A 24439-nucleotide genomic window follows, 5' to 3' on the forward strand; every position below is an offset into this window, starting at 1 on the left:
GTGCAGAGTCAGGAGTAACCCCTGAGCATTGCTGGGTATGACCCCAAAACAAAACAACTCGTGGGCCATAGATGATACAAGAGGCAAGGTACTTGCTTTACATACAGCCAACTTCTGTTGGAATCTCAGCACTACATGCTGAGCACCGCCAGGGGTCACTCTAGAGTACAGAGCCAGGAATAGCCCTGAACACAGCTGTGTGTAACTTTAAACTCCTAGCTTTGCTCCACCCCGCAAATTTCACAAAACAGCCAAAGATGTAGTTCAGTGTTAGAGCACTCATTTTGCAAGTGAGAGATCCTGGTTTTTATTTCTGGCACCATATGGTTCTCTGATCACAGCCTATAGCGATCCCCAAGCTCCGAGCCAGGAGTAACTTTTATCACTCCTGGTTGTAGCCCAAAACCAAAAATGTTAAATAGAAAACTGAGGGCCAAGCCATAGTACAGCAGGCAGGCCACTTGCCTTCCACACAACCAATCTGGGTTCAATCCCTGACATCCCACATGGCTCTCCAAGTCCGCTGTAATTCCTGAGTGCAAAGCCAGGAGTAAGCCCTGAGCACTGCCTGGTGTGGCCCCCAAACCAAAACTAGGAAAGTTTTAATCTTTAATCAATATTGATCTTCCTTCTTATTCTATACCCAACAACCTTCTTATGTCATACTTTCATTTTCTCAGGTCTATAAGATACCACAGTCATGCTCCCAATTTTTTTGTATGCATCACCATTCAATAAGTTTGAGTTTGTGCTTTCCTCAAAAACTCAGTAATATCATAAAAGAACTCACACAGTCTACTTGGTTGTGAACTTTTCACTGACCCCCAAACCAAATGAGGTATGTACAGAGCCTGAGTTGTTTGTGTACCGTTGTTTGTATATACCTTTTTTTGATTCACATCCAGCAGTACTCAGGAACCTCGGTGTTCTCAAGTCTCCCATGGCACTCAGTGTAGTGCCAGAATTGAATCCCGTCTCTCATGCAAAGCGTGTGCTCTAACCCTGGCCCTGCTGCTTTTTTTCATTCTGCTTTTTTTGTAGGTGTTTTCTAATAGCAAATATTAAAAGCTTTGTTTTCTTTTTTCCTTAGACTGTTCTACTTTCCTTTTAATAGAATTAAGAATCTGCACTTTACCATTGTTATTACAGATGTCACAGTAGACTTTTGGGTTCAGAGTTGAAATTAGTGGTTGGGATGTAATGCAGTTGGTGTGGTAGTGAGTCTTCAGTGAAGAAATACAGAACTATATCACCCTTTCTTGAAAGTATCTGCTCAGTAGAATCAGGGGAAGATGAATGAGCTGCTTATGGTAAATAAGAGTTTCCTCTCTGGAAAGAAAGTTCAGAGAGAAACTGCTCTCCCTTGGTTTTTGCTAAATTGCACGCGGTCCTGAAGTTTGCAGCTACTTTTGCCTTCTTTATACCAAGAGGGAAGAAATAAGATGAATTAAAAGAAACCACCTCGGAACTCTGATGTCAAGGGTTCATTGATCATACCTTTTAGGTGTAAAATTTGCACTTCTGGTGACATTACACACATCTGGTGTTTAAGTCACTTAAAATCAGGCATCCCCTTATCTTGCTCCATACTGAACTAAACTCTCCTTAATTGTCGTGCAACTTTAATCCCCTAATTCTAGGGCTCCCATGCAATCATTCTAAGATGTCCCTTTCCTTCTTCCAGTTTCCTGATTCTTACCTTAAAAAAAAAATTGCTCTCACTTCAGAGAAAAACCTCCAATGCCTTCCTGATTTAAAAAAAATGGGAAAAACAAAAGAATCCCTGAATGACTATTTCATTATTTGATACTTATACTTCATGGAATATGTTGGCCGCGTGCAAGGCAAACGCCCTACCCGCTGTGCTATCGGGCTGGAGTGATAGCACAGCGGTAGAGCGTTCACCTTACAAGTGGCCACATGGCCGACCCGAGTTCGATTCCTCCGCCCCTCTCGGAGAGCCCAGCAAGCTACCGAGAGTATTCGATATGCCAGACACAGTAACAACAAAGTCTCCAATGTTACTGGGCCCGCTTGAGCAAATCGACGATCAACGGGAGGGCTTTTACCTTTACCTTTTACTTTATGGAATATAAAACTTCTTTAGGGTCAGGAATAGAGCTTAAGAGATGAGAGGGCATGTGCAGGAGTGAGGAGCTTAATCCCTGGCACCACATGGTCCCCCAAGCACCATCAAGTGAATCCCAAATGTCAGGGAAAAAGGAAAAAGTAATTTCTGGCAACAACAAGACACAATCAGAGCTGTGATCTAAGGGTGCTAGAAAGGGGAAGGAAGTAGCTAAAGTACTTTGGGATAATTGGTGTAGGGATATTAATGTTGAGGCTGATGGTGGGCAAAGTATAGCAGCACTGCAAGTATAAAAGAATATTGTTTGTACTTTGGGGCTGGAGAGATAAGAATATGGGTTAAGGTGCTTGGTTTGCATACAGCCAACCTGGGTTCAATCCCTGAGCACCACTGTGTGTGGTCCCAAAATCATTAAATAATTTACAGGGGCCAGAGAGATTGTACGGTAGATAAGGCTCTTGTTTTGTATGTAGCCAGTTGTGGTTCAATCCCCATATGGTCTGAACAGAGCCAGAAGTAAGTCCTGAGCACCACAGGGTGTGACCCCCAAACCAAATCATTTCCAGGTTGGAGAGAACGCAAAAGGCTTTGCATGCAGGTCAAGGTTTGATCCCCAGACACCATAAACTCCAGAAACCACCCTAAGCTCCAACCTGGGAGTAGCCCTTCAGCACCATGGGGTGGTCAAATATGCCTCCCCCAAATAAAAAGAACTTCACTTCAGAATTGGATCATCTGACTTCACTGTATTGAACCCGGGCACCCACACAAAAAGCGTGTGTTCCAGCCCATTGAGTATTTCCCTGACCCATCCAGAACCTTTTGAAGTCAATTTTTCATCCTGACTAGTCTGAAAGTACATGACCCTGATACCCTCTTAAAATTTTTATTAAATTGTTTCTGGTCCACACCTGGTGGTATTTAGTAGTTAATCCTGGTTCTGTAAAGCCAGAATGCAGCCTGAGCAGAGTCAGGACTCCCCACCTCCTCCAAATTCACATTCCACTTTTATAACAAAACCAATTCAAATGTGTGAAATTTTACCTGAACATTTAGATATCTCAAAGATGTGGGTAGATCGTTTGCCATGCATACAGCCTACTGGGCTTCGATCCTCAGCATCTCATATGGTCCCTCAACAGAGACAATACAATAATGCCAGGACAAACTTGGGGCTCCTGTATACAAAGCATGTATGTGCTCTAGCCCTTTGAGTCATCTTCCTATACTTTTTCATTTGGGGATCTTACCCAGTGGTGCTCAGTCCCATCAAACCAGGGTTGACCACATACAATGTAAGAACTTTAACCCCTATACTCTCTCTCTGAACTCCTTTGAGTTATGAACACTTTTGTTCATTCATTTTGGGGGCTACACCAGTTTGTCCTTAGGGGGCTGACTCCTGTCGAGCTCATGTGACCGTATCAGGGTGCTGGATATTGAACCTTACTCGTACTATCTCTCCAGCTCCTAATATCTTAAAAACCTTGCATGCATGGAGCCAGAGCGATAGTCCAGCAGGGAGGGCATTTGCCTTGCCGCAGCCGACCTGCATCCGATATGGTCTCCCAAGCACCGTCAGGAGTTATTTTTTCTTTCTTTTGCTTTTTGGGTCACACCCAGTGATGCACAGGAATTACTCCTGGCGGTGCTCAGGGTACCATCTGGGATGCTGGGAATCGAACCTAGGTCGGCTGCATGCAAGGCAAACGCCCTACCTACTGTGCTATTGCCCAGCCCCAGGAGTAATTCTTAGTGCAGAGCCAGGAGTAACTCCTGAGCAACACCGGGTATTATGACCCAAAAAGCAAAAAAAAAAGGCAGGCAGCTTACCCCACCCAAGTTGAATTTCTGTCATTCTGTATGCTCAATCAGGAGTAAGCCATGAGCATTGTGTATGCCCCCACCATAAGAAACACTGAGGGTATGGTGCTTCCAGCCTGCGCCTGTGCTGTGCCTTTGGCTGGACCCCAACAACTTGGGACTAAGTTTACCAAGAAATTAAATGGCCAAAGTTATGTATATGGGAGCCACCCCCACAAACCATCCCCGGCTTAACTATACAAGCTTATTTATTGGCCTTATTTCAGAAACCCACAAATAATCACGAGTTTAGCCACAATCTCGGATCCGCACAGGGTTGAACAGACCTGGGCAAATTGGAGGGGAGCAGGTTGGTCTGGTGCCCACCCAAGCAGAGCCCCCAGAAGCTGCTTGCTTCCACAATCCAAAATCACCGCCATACCTCTGGCTGACTTCTGTCCATCTCAGGACCTCACCATTGCACTGTGGCACTGTCCTCCAGTTGTTCATCGGTTTGCTCGAGCGGGCACCAGTAACGTCTCCATTGCGAGACTTGTTATTTGGCATATTGGATACATCACAGGGAGCTTAACAGGCTTAGCTGTGCGGGCAAGATACTCTCAGTAGCTTGCAGGGCTCTGAGAGGGGTAGAAGAATAGAACACGAGTCGGCTGGGTCAGCCGCGTGAGAGGCAAACGTCCTACCTGCTTTGCCATCCATCCAGCCCGACCTCACCGTATCTGTTGAAAACTCTGGTGTGTGGGTTTTGTGACTGAAATCTCCAGGCATTCTGAGAGTGGAGATGGGTTATCCCCCCACCTCCCTGTACTTCCATAAGCCTCGACAGTCATGTCCACACCCCAAAGCTGCCACCCAATTGAAAAATCACTCTTACCTTCCTGATAAATATACCAAATGCTCTGAATAAACATCATGACCTCTTGGCACATGTATTGCAAACTATAAAGCACAAAAGGAAAAAAAGAGCCCGAAGCTAAGAGGCAGGGAGAGGGAAGTGGGGAGTTGGGGAATGGTGGTAGGTAAAGGGGAGGACATTGGTGGTGGGAAATATACACTGGGGAAGGGATGGGTGCTGGATCATTGTATGATAAACCCAATTATGAATAGCTTTGTAATGATTTATCTCACGGATATCCAATTAAAATGTTTTAAATAAAAATGTATTTTCTATTCATAATTTATAAATGTATTTTAAATTAAAATGTAATCATGCCCAATTCAATCAGCTTAATCAATGACTGAATAGCAGTACTCCTACATTTAAAAAATAAATTTTTTCCCCCAAAATTACTTGTGGGCTGGAGCGATAGCACAGCGGCAGGGCATTTGCCTTGCACGCAGCCAACATGGCCGACCTGAGTTCGATTCCTCCACCCCTCTTGGAGAGCCCGGCAAGTTACCGAGAGTATCTCGCCCCACGGCAGAGCCTGGCAAGCTCCCCATGATGTATTCGATATGCCAAACACAGTAACAACAAAGTCTCCAATGGAGCTACTGGGCCCGCTCGAACAAATCGATGAACAACGGGAGGTCAGTGACAGTGACAAAATTACTTGTACCACCCTTCATTTGCTCAGCATCCTCCTCAAAATCTACCTTGAGAGTAAACAGAAATCAATTACATTCCAGGAAGGTCCTCTCCCCACGTTATTTCGGCACTCTTCAAGACTTTGGGAAACACTACAGACCTCAGACTAACTCAATTGTTCGCTGAGCCCATAACTCAATTCTGACACGCTATTGAGATGGAATCAAACAGCACAGCTTAATGATCTCAATCCACAAGTTCCCTCACCCCACATCTACTTCAAATGCCAGTCACTATCCTCAGACGGACTGGTTACAGATTAGATTCACTACCCACACTTTACAACTCAAATTTCATTTGGGAAAATAGTCAACCTATACTTTACCATTACACTTCAAGTTTTCACAATGCCCTTGAGTTCTAGTAATCTTCTGGAAAGAGGAGCAACAACAGCCAGATGAAAGATATACACAGGGCAGAGTGAGTTAAGGGGAAATTAAAAAATTTCCCACTATCCTAAGATAGTGATTGGGGGAAACAGGATCTCTGCTCCTGAGTCTCGTTGAGCCCAGAGTCCAAGGTCACAAAGTTCCGCATCACCTGGGTTCCATGGGACTTCACTTATGAGTGAGGCTTGGCCCGAGCATGTGGAAAGCAGCCTGGAGTGTAGTGGCTGTTGGGTAGTAGAGGTTAGCTGCAGGGGCTGGGAGGGTTTTGACTTGCCCCACTCTGAGGCGCCCTGAGTGTAAACAGCCTGGCGTGGAGTCGGGTGGCACGGTTATGGGAGCCTCACTTTATGCTCCTGTCCGGCAGGTGAGTTCTGGAGGGTGGCAGATGAGACTATCTGGCGCCCGCAGAGGGTGGTTTATGTGTGAGAGCCCTTCCTGCCTCAAGGGACCCAGCCCCAGGCCGCTTTCCACATGCTCTGGTAAAGCCTCGGATGAGTGAACATATTTGTCATGAACATAACATGACACATCACAAGACACTCCCTATTCTTTTATTATTTTTTAAATTCTTTTAATGTAGGAGTACTTGCTATTTATTCAGCCACTGATTAGCTGATTGATCTGGGCACCAACTCCACTACACTTCCTATTTATTTTCCATAATTAACACACCATATTTGATGGGGTTCAGACAGTAAGCAACAAATCAGAGAGAAATACACCTCTGAGAGCCCGGCAAGCTACCCATGGCGTATTTTATATGCCAAAAACAGTAACAGTAACGGGTCTCATTTCCCTGACCCTGAAAGAGGCTCCAATCGGCAGCATTAGTAAAGAGTAAGGAAAGGCTGCTAAAATCTCAGGGCGGGACGAACGGAGACGTTTCTGATGCCCACTCGAGTAAGTCGAACAATGGGATGACAGTGATACAGTGATCCTCCTAAGACAGTACACCAAGTCTGGGTCCAATCAATCCGCAGCATCCTGTATGGTCCCCCACACAGGACTAACCTGAGTGTGGCTCAAAAAACAGAAACTTTATCAATATAATCCTCCAGCAAAAAGATTAGCTAAGTGGAATGAATGTTTTACATACTCGAAAAACCACTCTACCCCCTTAGTTTGAGTCATACCCAGCAGTGCTAAGGGACCATGTGGTACTGGTGTCAGGGATGAACTGGACTTCCTATACACTATGTGAAATTGTCAGCTAGGCATTACCGATTTTAATTTCTCATACCACCTAATTGACTTTAATTTCTCAGACTTTTTAGATTATGGAAAGGCTGCACAACTACAATTAACTTTAAACAATTTTTATTACACAAAGGTTGTCACATAATTGGATAGTTTTCTACTTTGTACACAATTATTCTTACTCTCCACGGAAAGGCTGCTTCTTAACTTCTCCTCTGGTGATGGCAAGCACTAAAATCCTGAGTTTAACAGAATAGTAGTAAAAATGCCTCGTGATTTAAGTTGAAAGCAGTACATTGGTACATGGCTCTTGCACTCAGTCATCAGGAATGTACAAATGTCTTTTTATTCAAAAATACAAAATAAATTATCTGTAGGCATGGACAATGACAGCAGTAAACCATTATATGTTGTCAACTGAAACCAGTAACTGATGATTATAGCGATTTTCTTAAAACATCAGCCAGCCTTTTCTTCAGTTTTTTTTTCCTTCAACTGACTTCTCTGAAGTTATAGATGAGGAGCACCTGCCTTGAGCTTCCTCTCACAGTTCATTAATAATGGTAAAGCACTATTCTATGAATTAGAACATGCCACCTCCCATACCTCCTCCCATCCCACCCATTCCAGCCATTCCAGGGTCCTTTTCTTCTTTAGGAATTTCAGTAACTACAACTTCTGCTGTAGTTAACAGAGAGGCTACTCCGGCAGCATCCAGTAAAGCAGTTCTTACAACCTAGAAAAAAGTTTCAGAGTATTACTTTTTCCTTGTCAAAAACTAAACAAGACTTAAAATAAGCTCTTCAAAGCACTTTTAGAAAGTGGCATTTACTATTTACCTTTGTTGGATCAATGATTCCTTTTTCCACCATATTCACAAAATCTCCAACCATAGCATCATAACCAACTTCTGAGGAACTCTGTAAAATCTTCTCAACAATCAATGATCCTTCAACACCTGCATTCTTAGCAATGGTCATTGCAGGAATCTTGAGTGTTCTTTTAATAATATCTATGCCTATAAAGACATTTTAGGTTTAGTTTTCTTCTGTACTATTATAGCACAATCTTTACGATAAAATTCTGAAATACACAGACCAGATCGTTCACCTGAAAACCAGCACCTCCCTCATATGCTGAGAATAGATGTGACTCCTGAGCAGAGCTGCTGTGCCCCCTTCCCAAAAAAGGACAGGGGATATAGCTCATTTGTAAAGTACATACACACGTATGCCTGAGACCTGAGTTCCAAAGCAACACAGAAAATTTAAAAATGTGAAGGGCACACTGAAGGAATATATGTGCTCTGCTATTTAAGAAAACATTCTCAGTACTGTAATCATTCACTTTGAAAAAGTTCATTCATTACCGTTATATTCTGAAAATTGTTTTTGTTAGCTGAACAGTATTATTTTACCAGAAAGACCAATTATCAGGCTGCAAAAAAACCAAGTTTTTTTTGATTTTTGGGTAACACCCGGCAATGCACAAGGGTTACACCTGGCTCTACACTCAGGAATCACTTCTGGCGGTGCCTAGGGGACCATATGGGATGCTGGGAATTGAACCGGGGTCAGCTGTGTGCAAGGCAAATGCCCTACCTGCTGTGCTATCACTCCAGCCCCAAAAAACCAAGTTTTAATGTAACTCCGTACCAATTTTCTGATCTTCATTAGCGGGCGTTAATGAGTCCAAGGCTGGAATGCACCGAAGCAGAGCACAACCCCCTCCCAGAACAATGCCTTCTTCAACAGCAGCTCGTGTAGCATTGAGGGCATCTGTAACTCTGTCTTTCTTTTCGTTCACTTCAACATCACTTGTGCCACCAACCTAAAGGTGGAAAAAAAAAATTCAGTAACTATGTCTTTTCCCATCCAAGATTTCTGGATCGGAGCCATTATGAAGTACACTGTTTACTAGAAAAGGTACAAAGACCACCTACTTGCTATAAACAATTAGGTACCTTAAAGTCAATTGTCAGTCTCCAAACTGATAATTAGCAAAACACCTCTTAACACAGAAACTGACCAATTTGCAGAGTTCAATTCAGAAATCAATACTTCAATAACTTTATCAACAATTATCTCCAAGGGAAATTAAACTCCAAACATTTTTATTACACAGCACTCTCAGTGAATACCACAGAACTAAAATCACTTGTGGGCTTAGAACTAAAAAGCTGATTTAAGGTAGTAAATCTTACTTTTAGCACAGCCACACCATCTGAAAGTTTTGCCAAGCGTTCATTCAGTTTTTCCTTTTCATATTCACTGGTTGTGATATCCAACTGTTCAATGATTTCTTGAATACGTTTTTCAATTTGAGCCTTGTCACCTTTTCCTTTCAATAGCATGGCATCATCTTTGGTTACAATGACCTCTCCAACTTTTCCTAAGTCATGTGGCTGAACGTCCTCAAGATTCAGAGTTAATCCTTCTTCTCCAAATACCTATTAAATACATTTTAAAAAATTATAGATTAGTTCTATCATAAGTTTAGTATAACAATACATTCTGCAGGTCATCTTGAAACATTAAGTATGTATTTCTCATACCTTGATACTATTTTTGTCATTTCTATTTTGTATCTAAGAAATAAAATTTAACACTTCCAAAACCATTGCTAACCAGAATTAGGAAGAGTCTTTTGAATAGTCTTTTGTTGTTTGGGGGTCACAAGTGGCAGTGCTAAGAGTTCACTTGTGGCAGGCTCTCAGGAGGCCATACAGGATGCTGGGAATCAAACTCAGACCAGCCGCATGAAAAGACAACCACTCTAACTGCTACACTACTGTCACTTAATAGTCTTATTGACATTTCTAACTTCTCATTTAATCCTTATTGTTAGTTGTTTTTCGGAAAGTTCAAACTTGGAAAAGATATGCATTTGATCTATAAATAAATGTAACATAAACTAAGCCAAGATATTTTACTTACAGCGCCACCAGTAGCAATAGCCATGTCTTTAAGCTGGTTCTTCCTATTGTCACCAAAACCTGGGGCTTTGACTGCTACAACTTGAAGACCCACCTTTAGCCTGTTAAAAAGTTAATTGCATTTAGTAAAGCTAATAAAATATGTCTCTAGTTATTTTTAAGCTATGTTAGTTGGGAAACCACTTTTTAGGTTTTAATTTTTCAACTCTAACTCATGTTAAGATAGGACACAGGAAATTACTGTGTACTGTTGTAATTTCATTACTGTTTCCTAATATCAAATGATAAATCAGTGACACTTAAGTTAAAAAAAAGTTATCATAAAAGTGTACGCCAACTTTATAGACTATGAAAATCAGCCTATTGGTTTTTGGAGGCGGGTGGGAGGCAAGAAAACATTTTTCATATCAAAACTTTTTGTATTTGTTTTTGACATTAAAACCCAGCTGCGCTCAGCAGATCATATGGGGTTTAAGATCAAACCTGGGTCAGCCACATGCAAGACAAATTCCTCCTACCCTCTGTACTATCAAACTGGCACCTATATTTAAATCTGGGGTTTATTTAAGAAGCACTTACCCATGGATTCCACTTAATATTGTCTAAAAAAAATTGCGCTAACAGGGACAGAACCCAGGGTCTCAAACGTACAAAGCACAAGGTCTATTTCTGAGTCACTACTTCAGCCCCTTAAAGTCAGGTCTGAATAGTGAATTCAGTTCACTTACAAATGCAAATACTGTGATACAGGCATGAAATAAGCGAAAGCTAGTATATTTTACTGAGACAGTATTTTTTTTTCTTGTGTCTTCAAATCTTACCACCAATCAAGCTATACGTATTCTGAAAAGGAAATTCAGAGGTTTGGAAAGAATACTATAGATAGAAACAATCTGATATATGCCGAACATTATTAATCATTTCTATTATAAAACTGAAAATAAGTATTCACTTGAGTTAGCACACCCGAAGCATTTCCTGTTTTAAGTGAAAATATATTTAACAGACTTTTATTTGTAACAGAACATACAGGATATTCAAGGCCAGATTTAAGGCACTAATGGCAGCCATTTATAGGGGCCAGAGATCAATTGTTCAACCCCCAGGCACTTCTAACAAGAAATTCAGATAGTTGTTTACTTTTATCTTCCTAAAAGTGAAAATAATTCCCTCAGAAAGAAGACAAAGGAGTCACACATCACCAGATCCACTTATTAAGTAGAAATGGAGCCAGCACACACAAAATTAGGTTATCTCACGAATTGTAACAAAACATTAAGGAATTTGAGACCACATTAAAAAAAAAAAAAGAACCAAAGATCTCAGGGAACACACCAAGTGGTAAAGCACACACTGAAACCCAAAAGCACCAAGCCAGCAGCACTGGGAATGGCTCCAGGGCCCACACACTGTTGACATTGGTCCCATGCAGAAAAAAAATGGCGAAACACTTTAAGTGGCTTGGGGGCCACAAACAGCAATGCTCAAGAGTTACTCCTGGCTCAGCGCTCAGGAATCACTCCTGGTAATCTTGGAGGACACCACACAGGATACTAGGTATCAAATCTGGTTAGGCTTGTCCAAGGCAAGTGCCTTACCCACTGTACCATCTCTCTGGCCCCGAGAACCACTGTAATAGAAGTTCATGCTGCCCACATCACCACAACTCTAGACATAAACAAAGTTGTCTTTTCCCCCTAGTTTTTGGGCCACACCTAGCAGTGCTCAGGGGAGCACTGTGGTTGCCAGGGGTTCAAATCTGGGTTGGTCTTGTGCAAGGTAAGTGCCTTAACCTGCTATATTATCTCTCCAACGCCATGCACAAGTGGTCTGATGTCAGGTAACAAGTTTTCAAACATTAATAATTGCTTTTCATCTAGAAAAGTAAACAAAGAAACACTGTCCACTTACCTATTTAAAACAAGCGTACTCAAAGCTTCTCCATCAACATCTTCAGCAATTATGACCAGGGGCTTCCGGTGAGCATTGGCAATTTCAAGAGCAGGTACAATGGACTGGACACTAGAAATTTTCTTTTCACTCAGCAGAACGTAGGCATCTTGGAATTCACATTTCTGACCTATAAAAAGTTTTGAAGCCAATCTTAGAACATGAAGGATATTCTCAAAATGCTACAATTTATTTACATAAAAAAAAAAACCAAGCCAACCATTTTACAAAGAGACACTGGACTTCGGGTGACTTGGGGTACAGGGGGTCTCTTTTACATCTGGTTGGCCTGGATCGGATCCCTGACAACTCCTATGATCCCCAGGGGTCACTGCTGAGAAACCCCTGAATGTCAGGCGTGGACCCAAAACAAAAGGGCTGGGAGATGGGCAGAGGAATAGCAAGAAAGCTCAAACAAGTTGAACTTAGTGTAAATGAAGGTCAGATTGATCCTAGGCACCGCATGGCACTCTGGGCATGAAAGTCCCTGAGCATCACTGGCTATGGCCCAAAACAAAAACAAAGTGGGTGATAGGAAAAACAATGAGTGGGTAAGAGCTCAGTTGCTAGAGTTCAAAGTTTGATCCTTGGCACTGCAGAGCACTTTTGAGTACCACCAATTGTAGGATGACAATGCTGTGTCCTTTCTCCCTTTCTCCACAAGGAGCTCAGGTTTATCTGGTTATACCCATCACAGTGCTCCTGCGGCACTTCCATTCCATTGTATTTATCTGTAAATTCTTCCCTATGCTCTCCTCCCCAACCAGTTAATCAGCTTTTCCCCTAATCAGACTCTGTTAACTTGTAAGGTTAGATTCCTCAGAAATCTATGATTTTATATGTATGAGTGAAATATTGCCTTTCTCCTCTCCTTAGGAATAGTTTACTTTAATGCAATGTCCTTTTTGTATAGATACAGGAAGACCGTTAACATTATGCTCTGTAACTTAGGATTTAATTGGCTTTGAATATTATTCACTCCCAGGCAACTGCTTTCTCGACTTAAGCCTCAGTTGCCCTTAGTTACTAACACCCCTAAAGCAGGGTCCCGACGAGGGACTGAATGGACCCAGGGCAAGCGGTGAGCTACCCTGGCATCGAAATGGGCCAGGCCAAAGTGCCACGATTCTTAACTATAAAAGTTTGATCATAGACAAATGCTGTCATGATCCAAAAGTAACGACAAGACTAGGATCCTGCTAGGGGTAGGAAAGACTATCTGGCCCGAGCACTGCAGTCTGAGATCGAGATGGCCCTAGGAGGGCGATTCTAGAAATTTAAGTATTTCTTACTGTATCCATACAAAATGATCTATATTATACATGCTTATATGTTTGTTAGACAAGGAGAGGAGAAACACACCCAGGGGAATCTGCTCTAGGGTGGATTGATCTGTTAATGAGGATCTGTCCTAGGAGCGGATGTCCCAGAGGGAAAGAATTCTACCCCTATTGATTGTGATCGCACCTATGTGTGATTGTTACTCCAAACCCTCATGCTTTGGGATTTAACTGTACTATAAGAGTGGCCCGGGGGATCAGAATCCAGACTCCAGAGCAAGAGGAGCAAGGGAATCAGAATCAAAATTCAGACTCCAGAAAAGGAGGGTGAAGGGTGATCGAGAAGGAGAATGAAGTAACATGGGGGAGGAAGAAGCAGGAGGGGAGCCAGAGGAGACAGACAGGAGTGGATGGAGAGAGGATTGGAATAAACAGCAACTAAGACCAACCAGTCTGGCCCTCGTTTCCTGACTTCGCCTGCCCATCGCCATCGACCTCCCTGGGGTGGGGGAAGCAGGGTGAGACCACCGAACGCTGGCGACGGGACAGATAGACCGCTGCTGCTGCTGTGTGCCCTTTTTTTAGTTTACACACCAACGTAACCAAGGGCTGTCCACCCACCTCTGCAGCAGCTGGGTGTGGTAGTCACACCTGGCCTATAGGTCAAGCACAGCACAGCACAGGCTGCTTTCTCTATGTGTGAGGTTCCATTCCCAGACAATACAAACAACCAACAAAAGCCTATTACAAAACAAAGTCTACTTATTTGGGGGGGGTGGGGGGTGGGTTTGGTCAAAGGTTTTGAGATTCAACTAGTGGTGCTATGTACAACTGTACTATTGCCCTGACCCCTAAAGTCCACTTTGAAAGTTAGACTTTGAAAGTTAGGCTTTTCCTTTCTCATACAAATTAACTTTGGAATGTATGAATTAATTTTTCTCATATCAATGCCTACAATCTATTTTTTAATTTATTTTGGATTGAATTCAGGTTGTCCATAAGCAATGGAAGTATCTTATCCACAGTACTATCTTTCCATTCAAATGCCTACAGTCTAAAAACATCCAACTGTTCTAAAAAATTTGTTATTGGGACCAGACAGATGGTACAAAGAGATGGTATGAGCACTGCCGGGTGTAACCCCCTCACACAACCCCCCCCCAAAAAAGGGGGGGGAGTAAAGAAACCTGTTATAGGACAACTCAAAGGGGTGAAGCCCTCAGAGCACCCCAGAGTACCTTGGGGCACAGACCCCCAATCTTTAAGCTACCGACTTCTCTTACCTTTTGAAGTATTAATAAAATATGGAGAAATATAACCTCGATCAAACTTCATCCCTTCAATAATTTCTAATTCATCATTCAGCGTTTTTCCATCCTAAAGTCAAAGAAACAGTTATATGAATTTCAATAAGACACATAATTTATAATTAAAGCCCATCCTACTATACACCACTGATCAAATGTATCCATGAAGCATACAAGAAATCCCAGGGTCCCACTAAACTGAGACAAGTATCACTCTAGTCCTGCTGTGCGATAATTTTTCAAAGTGAATAATTTAAATCAACTTTTAATAGCTAAAATTGTCCTTTATGTTAGGAATAACCACATGAAACAATCTACAGATTATTATACAAAACCCCACTTGTACAGATGCTCATATTACATGAAAAAAATTGAATACTCATTTTGAAATATACAGACTTAATTTTTGTGTTTGGAAAAACTCAGTTTTGATCACCAAACACAGCATTTTACACTACCATTAAAAAGAAAACGGCTGGGTGCACTCCATTCTGTATTCAGTCCGTACATCCGAACTCTGCAGAATTTGTTTGCAGAGTTATGGTGCTCTTCTGTTACATTTCCAAAATAAAACTATTTCCTCACTTCAAGTTTTAAGAAAAAAACAAAACAAAACCTCCACCAGCTAACAGGTGGAATACACCTATCACCCAACTCCTGAGCATTTATTTTAGAAAAAGAACTCTTGCCTTTACTGTGATGACACCCTTCCTTCCAACCTTCTTCATTGCATCAGAAATGATGGTGCCAATTTCTTTGTCTCCATTAGCAGAAATAGTAGCAACCTGAAATAATCAAGATACCTTTCCATATTAAAAGGCAAGTCTATTGTCCTCAAAGAAATCCACTTCTAGAAACTTTCACATTAACATTCTTTGGGGGGGGGGGGTTGCTTGAAAACAAAGGGGATTTTATGTTTTATGACAGTTCTACTGAAGTACTGGTTCTCAATTCTATTTTTTATTACTTGGCTATATTTTGAAAAAATATGAAATAAAATCATTCTTTTTAAATTAAAGGGGGGCATATACTGATACCATTGTTCTTTTCACCTTGGCAAATGTAGCAATATTGCAACATGTCAAAAATTATGCATCTTCAACAAAGGCTGAAGAACATTTAAAAAAAACAATTAACAGTTCCCTGGGAGACAGCTTCAGAGAGCTGGACAACTAGCTTTGCATATAGAAATAAAATCCCAAATATTTAACTGTGAAAAAAGAGGAAAATCCCTTACCTGAGCAATTTCTTCAGGAGTTGTCACTGGTTTAGACTGCTTTTTAAGTTCAGCAATTACTGCATCTACAGCTAGCATCACACCTGGTTTTAGAATGAAAGGTCTAATTACCTTCATAGTTAATATACTTCTTTGGTGAAATACTTTTCCTAATTACATGGAGGATAGCATGAATTTCAATATAATGACATCAGACAATTTTGAAAATTGGATGGGGGAAAATCATAGCCTAACAATTTTTAAAAACTCAAATTCACCCCATTTTGTTAAGTCATCCCCCAATTCAATTATGCAGCACACTCTATTGGGGTGTGAAATTGACCTAACCACTTCCCCTCAATGGAGTGAGACACAAAAGGAACAAAATGGATTATAATTCCTAACTTTAAACAAGTTTAACTCTCAAGAATAAGTAACTCCACGTGGCTGACTAAGCCTCTATAGGTCTGACTCACCTGGTATCTCATTTAATGTAATTATGATTTATAAGATTTTTGCTTGTGGGGGCCCCCCAGAGGTGCTCAGGGAACTATGTGTAGTGACGGGTATGAAACCAGGGCCAGGAACACACATGCAAGGCCCTGCTCTTTACTTCAGCCCCCATAAAAGTGCTTTTAAAGGTCAAGAGCAGCACATTATGAATTTATTCAAGACCCCATTTTAACTGGCACTAGCAATATTTATTTTAAATTACTACTTTAACAAAAATTTAGGAGCCAGAGTAAGTGGGAAAACTGCTTGCTCTTCTAGGATGAAGCTCCAAACTCAATCTCTGGTAGCATTCTCTCTCCTCTCCCCAGCTAAAAGAGCCAAAGATACGTAGTAATCATTTTCTCTGGGAAAATCCCAAAGTCTGCAATAATTTCAATTAATATTTGACAGTACAGTGGTAGGGTGTTTGCTTTTGTATGCTGCCAACCCAGGTTTGATCCCTTGCATCCCATATATCCCTCCAATACACCTCCAAAAGTGATTCCTGAGCAGAGCCAGGAGTGACCCCTGAGCACTGCTTGGCGTGGCCCAAAAACAAAAATGAGTTTCATCCACCATCAAAAAAATATATAAATGAATTGGCTTTTCTTAGGGATTAGAGCACCTCCTGATGACATGGAACGCTTTAGTCACATTTCCTGCTTTTCTATCAAGCATATTGGCCCCACACAAAGCCAGGCATTCAATCACCCACTGCTTAAGAAAAACAGTAAAAATCTTTTTTTAAGAAGAGGAAGAATCAACTAAGATGACTAACAATTAAAAACAAAGAATAAAAAATAGTCCTACCTCTTCTGATTTCCACTGGGTTAGCACCTTTGCTAATCTTTTCGAAGCCCTCCTTGGCAATTGATCGTGCCAATACAGTAGCAGTAGTGGTACCATCTCCAGCCTCTTCATTTGTGTTATTGGCAACATCTTGAACAAGTTTGGCGCCAATATTTTTATATTTATCTTTTAAGTCAATGGACTTAGCAACAGTCACACCATCTTTGGTTACTTTGGGACTTCCCCAACTCTGTTCAATAATCACTGTTCTTCCCTATAATTAATTACAGAGAATGAAATAAGTTTCAGGATCATACATTGACATTACTATTTATAAAAATATAAATATAAATATGGTATTGAATCTCAGAGCAAATTCTTGCTGCCTTGCCAAATGCATATCCCTGAATGGGGTATTATGGGAGTATTATGGGAGATAAGGATCAAAAATATCCTTCATATTTTCTATTAAGTTAACCCTAGGGTTTACTATATTTGAAACTGAACGTAAACTTGTATTTTTAAAACTTCTCTTTAATAAAAGGAAGTCAAGTACAGTGTCTTCATTCACGGATGGTCAACATTAAATCTCAAACTATAAGACTCAAATGTGTTACTTACAGTAACACAGCTTTTGGATTCCAGCCAAACCTCCCATTTGCAAAGCAAAGCAATACCTTGTTTTCAATTGGAAATAAAGCAATCAACTATGCATCATCGTCAAAGATTTCAAATTATTTTTTACTTCTGACTCACCAATTGCTCACATTAAACGTGACCTAAATTTTTCAAGTGCTCTGAAATAGAAAGGACAGCAAGAAAACTGTAAAACTAGTACCTATAAGCACATACTTGAGGTACTAGGGAAGATACACTAACTCCTTGTCTCTATACTTGGAATTATTGGGAAAGGCGCCAAAATTTAACTCAAGCAGATTAAGTCTACTTTGAGTTAAGAATTCACCTGGAGCTATGAGTTACCAACTGATTGCATCACACATTCAAGTTTGGCAAATCTGGCATAAGCAACTGAGTACTTTAAGACCATTATGTTAATAAAAAGGGGGAAAAATAAGTTGCAACTTATGGTACACTGAATAATCCCCTCCCCCAAAGAATACTTCAATAGTTCAAACTGTGGGTCTGCATCAACGAAACTTGTTACTCCTTCAACAAAGATACTGGATGGTAAAATAAAAAACGTTGATACCTTTGGCCCCATAGTAACGGCTACGGCATCGGCTAAAAGGTCTACACCTTGAAGCATTAAGGCCCGGGCATCTGCACCAAATTTGACATCTTTGGCATAAGCCCGAGTGAGATGAGGTGCCAGTGCCCTGGACACTGGTCTGATCTGGCGAAGGACTGCTGGTAATCGAAGCATTTCTGGAAGAGGAAATGAAGAATTGATGAGAACTAGAGCTCCCCTGTAGTCGGTTATAACGTGACACCAGGTCCCACTAGGACAGAAAAAAATATTCGACGAGGGCCGCTACATCGAGCCCTGGCTACCGGCGCATGTGCGCGGACGGCCCCGCACGCCAGACCTAGAGCGCCAGCGCAAAGCACAGTCCTTCTGCTTCCCGGGCTCTACCACCTACCCCTGTGGCTAAAAAATGAGTTCATCTTTCACCGCAGAAATGGCTTTGAAAAGCAAACCCACCCCAAAAGGGCCACGGGGCCGTGGAACAAAAGTCTAATAGAAAGGCGGGGGGGGGAGGATTAGAAAATCGGGGATCCAGCTATGAAGGAAGTACAATCACTACTGACGCTGCAAAAATTCTCCGAGTAAAATGTGTCCCCGTGTATCCACTCAGAGCTACAGTAGTGGGGGCGGCGGCCCGGCCCACTCGCCGCGGCCCCACGTGGCTTTCCATCAGGACGCCCCGAGCAAGGTCAAGTGTGCAGCCGCCGTACCCCGACCGCCGGCGGGGCCAGAAACAGCAGCCCCGCTCGGCTGCGACCACCGCCACCCTCCCCGACGTCCTAGAGTCGACCAGGAAGGCGATGCATGGGAGGGCCCGGAGAATCCCAGCCCCCCTTCCCCAGCACCCGGTTCTCAACCCACCCCGCGACTGAGCCCTCCGTGCCGCAGCCGGCCCGGGCCCCGCGATGCACGCGGCACGTGACGGGCCCCCGCGTGCACCCGCCCGGCCTAGCTCGGCGCGGCCCGGGCCTGCAGCGGCGTGGGGGAGCTCTGCCTGGCTCGCGGCCGCCGGGCGCCCTCGGGGCTGGACGGCGCGGCGGTGGGGGCGGGGGGAGGCCCGGCTCCGGGGTCCCGGGGCGCCTCGGAGCAGGGGGGGAGGGGGAGGCGGCGCGTGGAGGCCGCGTACCTGCGGGCAGCGGCGAGGCAGGCCGTCGGCGGCGAGTGAGGGACAGAGTGCAGGGCGCACACGGCAATGAGCCCGTGTCCCCTCCCTCCGCCGCTTCCCCCGCCCCGCGGCACCGCGCGTGCGGCGGGCTCCCACCCCCTTCCCGTCGGCCCGGGGCCCGGCAATCGGCACGCGCAGTGCGCCCGCCCCGCCCCTCCCTACCCGCGCTGGGGCCCGGCCTGCGGGCTCAACCCTGGGCAGCCTGCTTAAGCTCGTTCCCGGGCGGCTCTCGCTTCCAGAACTTTCCGGGCAGCGCCGCGCTCGCTGTGGGTCAAGGGTCAAGCTGCGTCATTTCCGGGAGGGGGGCGAAGGGCTAGTCCTTTCACCTCGGCGGGCGGCCTAGAAAAGCCTAGAAAGAGCTCCTCTTTCTTCCGCCTCCCGGTCCTGGCGTCAGGGGCCTGCGCAGGGCGCTCGGGGACGAATCGCGGCGCGCGCCGCTGCGGCCGCCCACTCGCGCGGGGAGGGGCGGGCGGCGGGGGGCGAGCGCGCCTGCGCACTGCGCGGCCTTTTCCCACATTCACGTGGCCGCGGGGCCGGACTGCGGGGCTCTTCTCCGTTCGGCGGCGTGAGTGCGGAGCTCGGGAGTGCGGCAGTCGGCGTCATGGTAAGACCCGCGTGGCTCGCGGGTCTGCGGGCCCGGCGGGGCCTGGAGCGCTCCAGGAGTTGGGACAGGTCTCCTGGGGCCGAGCCGAAGGGGGCAGGGGCCACCTAGTTGACCGCAGCCGAGAGAAGCGACACCCCCACCCCCAGTGACTCTTCCCTCCCGCCGAAGGCGTCTTGCACCCGCGCGTGCAGCGGCCGAGGGGGCCGGGGTCTGGGAGGGAGCAGGGGCTGCGCACCTGCAAAGGCGCCCCACGGCCGAGCCGCTGCCCCTGCTTAGCCCTCACAGCGTGTCGAAAGCAAGCATGGCCCTAGGCGGAGGCTTTGACCTCCCCGTTTGCTGAAATCTTCAAGCAAAACGGAGACGCGTTTGACCTTGGAATAAGTTAAGGTCACCCTTGGGACTGTCCTGGCTGCTGCCCTGGGGCGCGACCACGACCCCTAACGCACCTAGGGATTGGGAAATTGCCTCGGGAGATAGCGTGGAACCTTCCGCGGCTTTCCTTGAAGATTGGAGCTGATTTTCGCAGTTATCTTGGCGAGCCACATGTGGTTGCTGGCTCACCGGGGCGGTGGATTTGTCTCTTTAGTTGCAAGTTTTCTTTCCGGATATAATCTCTCTCTCTTTCTGCAGGCAGGACAAGCATTTAGAAAATTTCTTCCGCTCTTTGACCGCGTCTTAGTTGAGAGGAGTGCAGCTGAAACTGTAACCAAAGGAGGCATTATGCTTCCTGAGAAATCTCAAGGAAAAGTGTTGCAAGCCACGGTGGTTGCTGTTGGATCGGGCTCGAAAGGGAAGGTAAATGGAGTCTAAATGTTTCTATGTAAATTAGGGGCAAAGAATAAGTGGATTATTACCAAAAGTAACCTCTACTTTTGTTATATTCAAGATCTTGTGCTTTTTTTAAAAGTTACCGCTTTTCTGTTGGGAGTTCTAGAATATCAGTAATGCATGAGCAAAATTTAAGTCTACATTTTTGATAAACCAAAAACTGGTTTATAGAGCTTTTGATTTATCAAGTTTGATAAATTAGTGGAAAGGGGCCAGAGGGTACTGCAGATAGCGAGCTTGCCTTTTAGGGGACCAGGGACCATGATTCTATCAATGGCTCACACCACACTCCCTCCCCCAAATCTCCAGAAGTAAGGTTTTTAGTTTTTTTTAGTGAAACACCATGAGGTACAGTTCTAGACTTAAAATTTTTGTGCTTGGGTTTCAGTTATACAATGACCAAATACCCATCCCTCCACCAGTGCCCATTCTCCACCACCACTGATCCCAGTATCCCTTCCACCCCCCCAGAAGTAAGTTTGAGTGCCTCTCCCCATCCACCACCACCACCACCCCCAAAAAAAATTCCTGTGGAAAGATAATCGAGTGGCCGAGGTCCAGAATTGAGAGGAAACTTGAACTCTATGCTTTGGTCTCACCCAGTGATCGATGCTCAGGGGCTTCTCCTGGTTCTGCATGCAGTAACTTCTGGCGGTGCTTGGGGACCATATGGGGCATCGGGATCACTCTGGCCTGGATATTTGAACTCTTAGTTCCATAATTGTCCGAATCTTTTAATCATGGCCTTAAGCATGTTTATAAGGGGAAAATTAGACTGCCCTTACTGGGATTTTGCTGTGAACTGTTAGCCAGAATGCACCGTAAATGTCCTTGGGGTCAAGTAAGTTAATTGCAAAGTTCCTGCTGCCTTGGGGAAAGTTCTAGTAAGGAGCTATACTGGAGTTAGGAATAGGGAAAAGCCCTAGGGAGAACTCTGCTTCAGTCCTTATTCCAAGTCTGTATTTGGGAGAAAAATTACATTGATTCGAAGTGAGTTCAAATTCAGAAAGTCTATATAGGAGTTTTTTTTTTTTTGTATGTTGAAATATCAAAGATGATGGTATCTATATAGTTGTAAAAATTGGTTTGTTCACATAGTACATGGGTTGCACTAATATTTTAATGATTAAAAAGTTTGATTTAAAGCACCTTCTTCTGTTAACTCCCAACTTTTACACTGAAACCAGCTTATAGTTGAATCCACTGTGTGCAGTAATTTGAGTATGGAGGAGTTGGTATAAAGGGATTGAACTCTGCTGAGGGGGTTGCCTCCAACAGTGCGCTGGGGTATCATACAGTCGGTGCCAGATGTCACAAAAGTGTTGTGTAAATATTTGCGGAGCTAGATGTCTTCTAATGAATAACTTTTTTTTTTTAAGGGTGGAGAGATTCAACCAGTTAGTGTAAAAGTTGGAGATAGAGTACTTCTACCAGAATACGGAGGCACCAAAGTGGTTCTAGATGACAAGGTGTGTAAAATGAATGATTTTTAAAAGAAATTAAGTCTTTACTGTAAGTTTTCTTAACTAATCTTTTCTGTATTTGCAGGATTATTTCTTGTTTAGAGACGGTGATATTCTTGGAAAGTATGTAGATTGAAATACCACTATTGAAATGGCATCCCATGAAGCTGCCCATTCCACGAAGTTCTGAAATCTTTCATCATGTAAATAATTTCCATGTCTCTTTTATAATAAACTAGTGATATCCAAACTAATGACAACAGTCTCTAACTTTTAGTTTCACTGTACTGATATAAATGCTTCTAAATAAAAATATGTATAAATGAATAATTTTTAGTGATTTAATAGCCTTAATACATCATAATTGATGCTGATACAAAGCCTTGAAACTAAAAATGAAGGGGCAATATTCTAACCTTATGCGTAACAGATTGTAATTAAAGTGTAATTGGAATAGCCTCTAAAGATATTTTTAGAAACTTCTTTTTTATGTGTGTGTGCTTGGGATCAGACCCAAGGATTCTCATGCAAGGCATATACCTTATCCCTATCCCTCTGTCACATAATGTGGTTCCATTATATTAGGATAAAACATCACAAAGGCTGGTTTGATAGTTGGGGTCAAACCCATAGTCTCATAAGCAAAGCATGATTTCCACCATTAAGCTATATACCAAATCCCTGAACTGAACTATAAATTATAAATCTAAGCCCTGGGCACTTCTGGTTTTCAAAACTTTACTGAAAATACTGGGTTTAAAAAAAAGAGAAAAACCAAGGCCAGGTATGATTTTTAACACAGGCTAGTGCTATCTGCTAGGATGGCACTGCTAATGGTTACAGCTAATACCTTAGAACCTTTTCTAAGGCCTGACAAGTGTTGTATCAATTATTGGTTTGTGTTTTTTGTGGGTTTTTTTTTTTTTTTTTGCTGGGAGGAGGGTTTGAGTCACACCCAACTGTGCTTTCAGATAATTCCTGATAGTGCTCAGAGAACCATGTCCAGAAAGAAATGGGGGCTGACCAAGTGCACGGCCCCGACCCACTATACTACACCCCCTGGTTTAATTTTTCAACAGCTCTGTGAGTTAAGTCCTAGGGTTTTTACCTTACTGATGAGGACTTGAGCAGAGAAGTTAAGTAATAACCACAGTCATTGACTAGGAAGCCCCAAATCCTGGATTTGTATGTACCCAGGTCCAGGTCCAGATAATCCTTTATAGACTCATTCTAAGTATTTGCTACGCTCACAATCATGATCATCCTGTTCGTTGATTACCTTGAGCAGGCACCAGTAACATCTCCTTCATCCTAGCCCAGAGATTACAAAAAGTGCCACATTCAAGGCTCTTTTCAGTGTTAGGAGAATGAGACCCATAAATGACTGATGTTAATCACTAAGGTGTGGGATAGATGGTATCTTAAGTAGCTGTGAGTAGGTATCTGGTATACATTCAGGAAATAGGAATACATTCTGGTATACATTCAGGAAATGGGAAACCAAGAAGGGTAAAAAAGCTTGAAATGAGTGAAGATTACCAACTCAAATTTATCATTTCAGTTAAATCTGTTTTCATTGTATCACTTCAGTTACATATTTCCATTGGTCAGTTTTGGGTTTTAAAATTCCTGTGTTTATTTTTGAGATAATGAAAATAGTAAATGACATGGAATAATCTTTTTAATATCTAGTAAATTAGATACATCCTTGAATTTATGGATATGTTGTATTTGATATACTATGGCTTAATTTTTACCATACGGCAGAGCCTGGCAAGCTCCCTGTGGTGTATTTGATATGCCAAAAACTAACAAAAATGTGTCTCATTTCCTTTACCCTGGAAGAGCCTCCAATACAGCAGCGTTGTGAAAGACGAGTAAGGAGAGGCTGCTAAAATTTCAGGGCTGGGACAAATGGAGACATTACTGGCACCCATTTGAGTAAATAGATGACCGGGATGACAGTGAATACAGTGAATTTTTACTATGTTTAGTTACAAGAATACTAAATGTCTTTAAAAAGTATTTTCAATTGAAATAACATTGTTTTGCAAGAGTAAATGTTTGTTTTTGAGGAGTATGATGTTACCACACAGTGCCCACCACCAGATGTAGT

The 24439-nt window shown here is 43.2% G+C and overlaps 2 protein-coding genes across 4 annotated transcripts in view; one reads left to right on the forward strand and one right to left on the reverse strand.

Annotated features, from left to right (window-relative positions):
* Nucleotides 1–7410: 7410 nt before the first annotated feature.
* Nucleotides 7411–19860, reverse strand: HSPD1 (heat shock protein family D (Hsp60) member 1). Of its 3 annotated transcripts, none has more exons than XM_056111551.1 (12): nt 19755–19860; nt 18267–18442; nt 17078–17330; nt 15797–15879; nt 15249–15344; nt 14536–14629; nt 11934–12102; nt 10024–10123; nt 9291–9536; nt 8743–8917; nt 7927–8105; nt 7411–7823 (listed from the first exon to the last, which is right to left on the reverse strand). In XM_056111551.1, exons 2-12 carry the CDS (start codon nt 18438–18440, stop codon nt 7671–7673), a joined length of 1722 nt encoding a protein of 573 aa, XP_055967526.1. In that variant the 5' UTR covers nt 18441–18442; nt 19755–19860; the 3' UTR covers nt 7411–7670. The 3 variants fall into 3 exon arrangements, with proteins under 3 accessions (XP_055967526.1, XP_055967523.1, XP_055967525.1); XM_056111548.1 differs by lacking the exon at nt 19755–19860 and adding an exon at nt 19591–19730; XM_056111550.1 differs by lacking the exon at nt 19755–19860 and adding an exon at nt 19390–19497.
* Nucleotides 19861–19882: 22 nt separating this feature from the next.
* Nucleotides 19883–24439, forward strand: part of MOB4 (MOB family member 4, phocein) — a 50817-nt gene continuing 46260 nt past the window's right edge. The window contains exons 1-2 of the mRNA XM_056111553.1: nt 19883–20032; nt 20663–20827. Coding sequence (XP_055967528.1) covers nt 20030–20032; nt 20663–20827 — 168 coding nt within the window. The 5' untranslated portion in view covers nt 19883–20029. The remainder of the gene's footprint in view (nt 20033–20662; nt 20828–24439) is intronic.

This window comes from Sorex fumeus, unplaced genomic scaffold, assembly GCF_029834395.1.
Source record: "Sorex fumeus unplaced genomic scaffold, SorFum_2.1 ptg000014l, whole genome shotgun sequence".
Lineage (NCBI taxonomy): Eukaryota > Metazoa > Chordata > Mammalia > Eulipotyphla > Soricidae > Sorex > Sorex fumeus.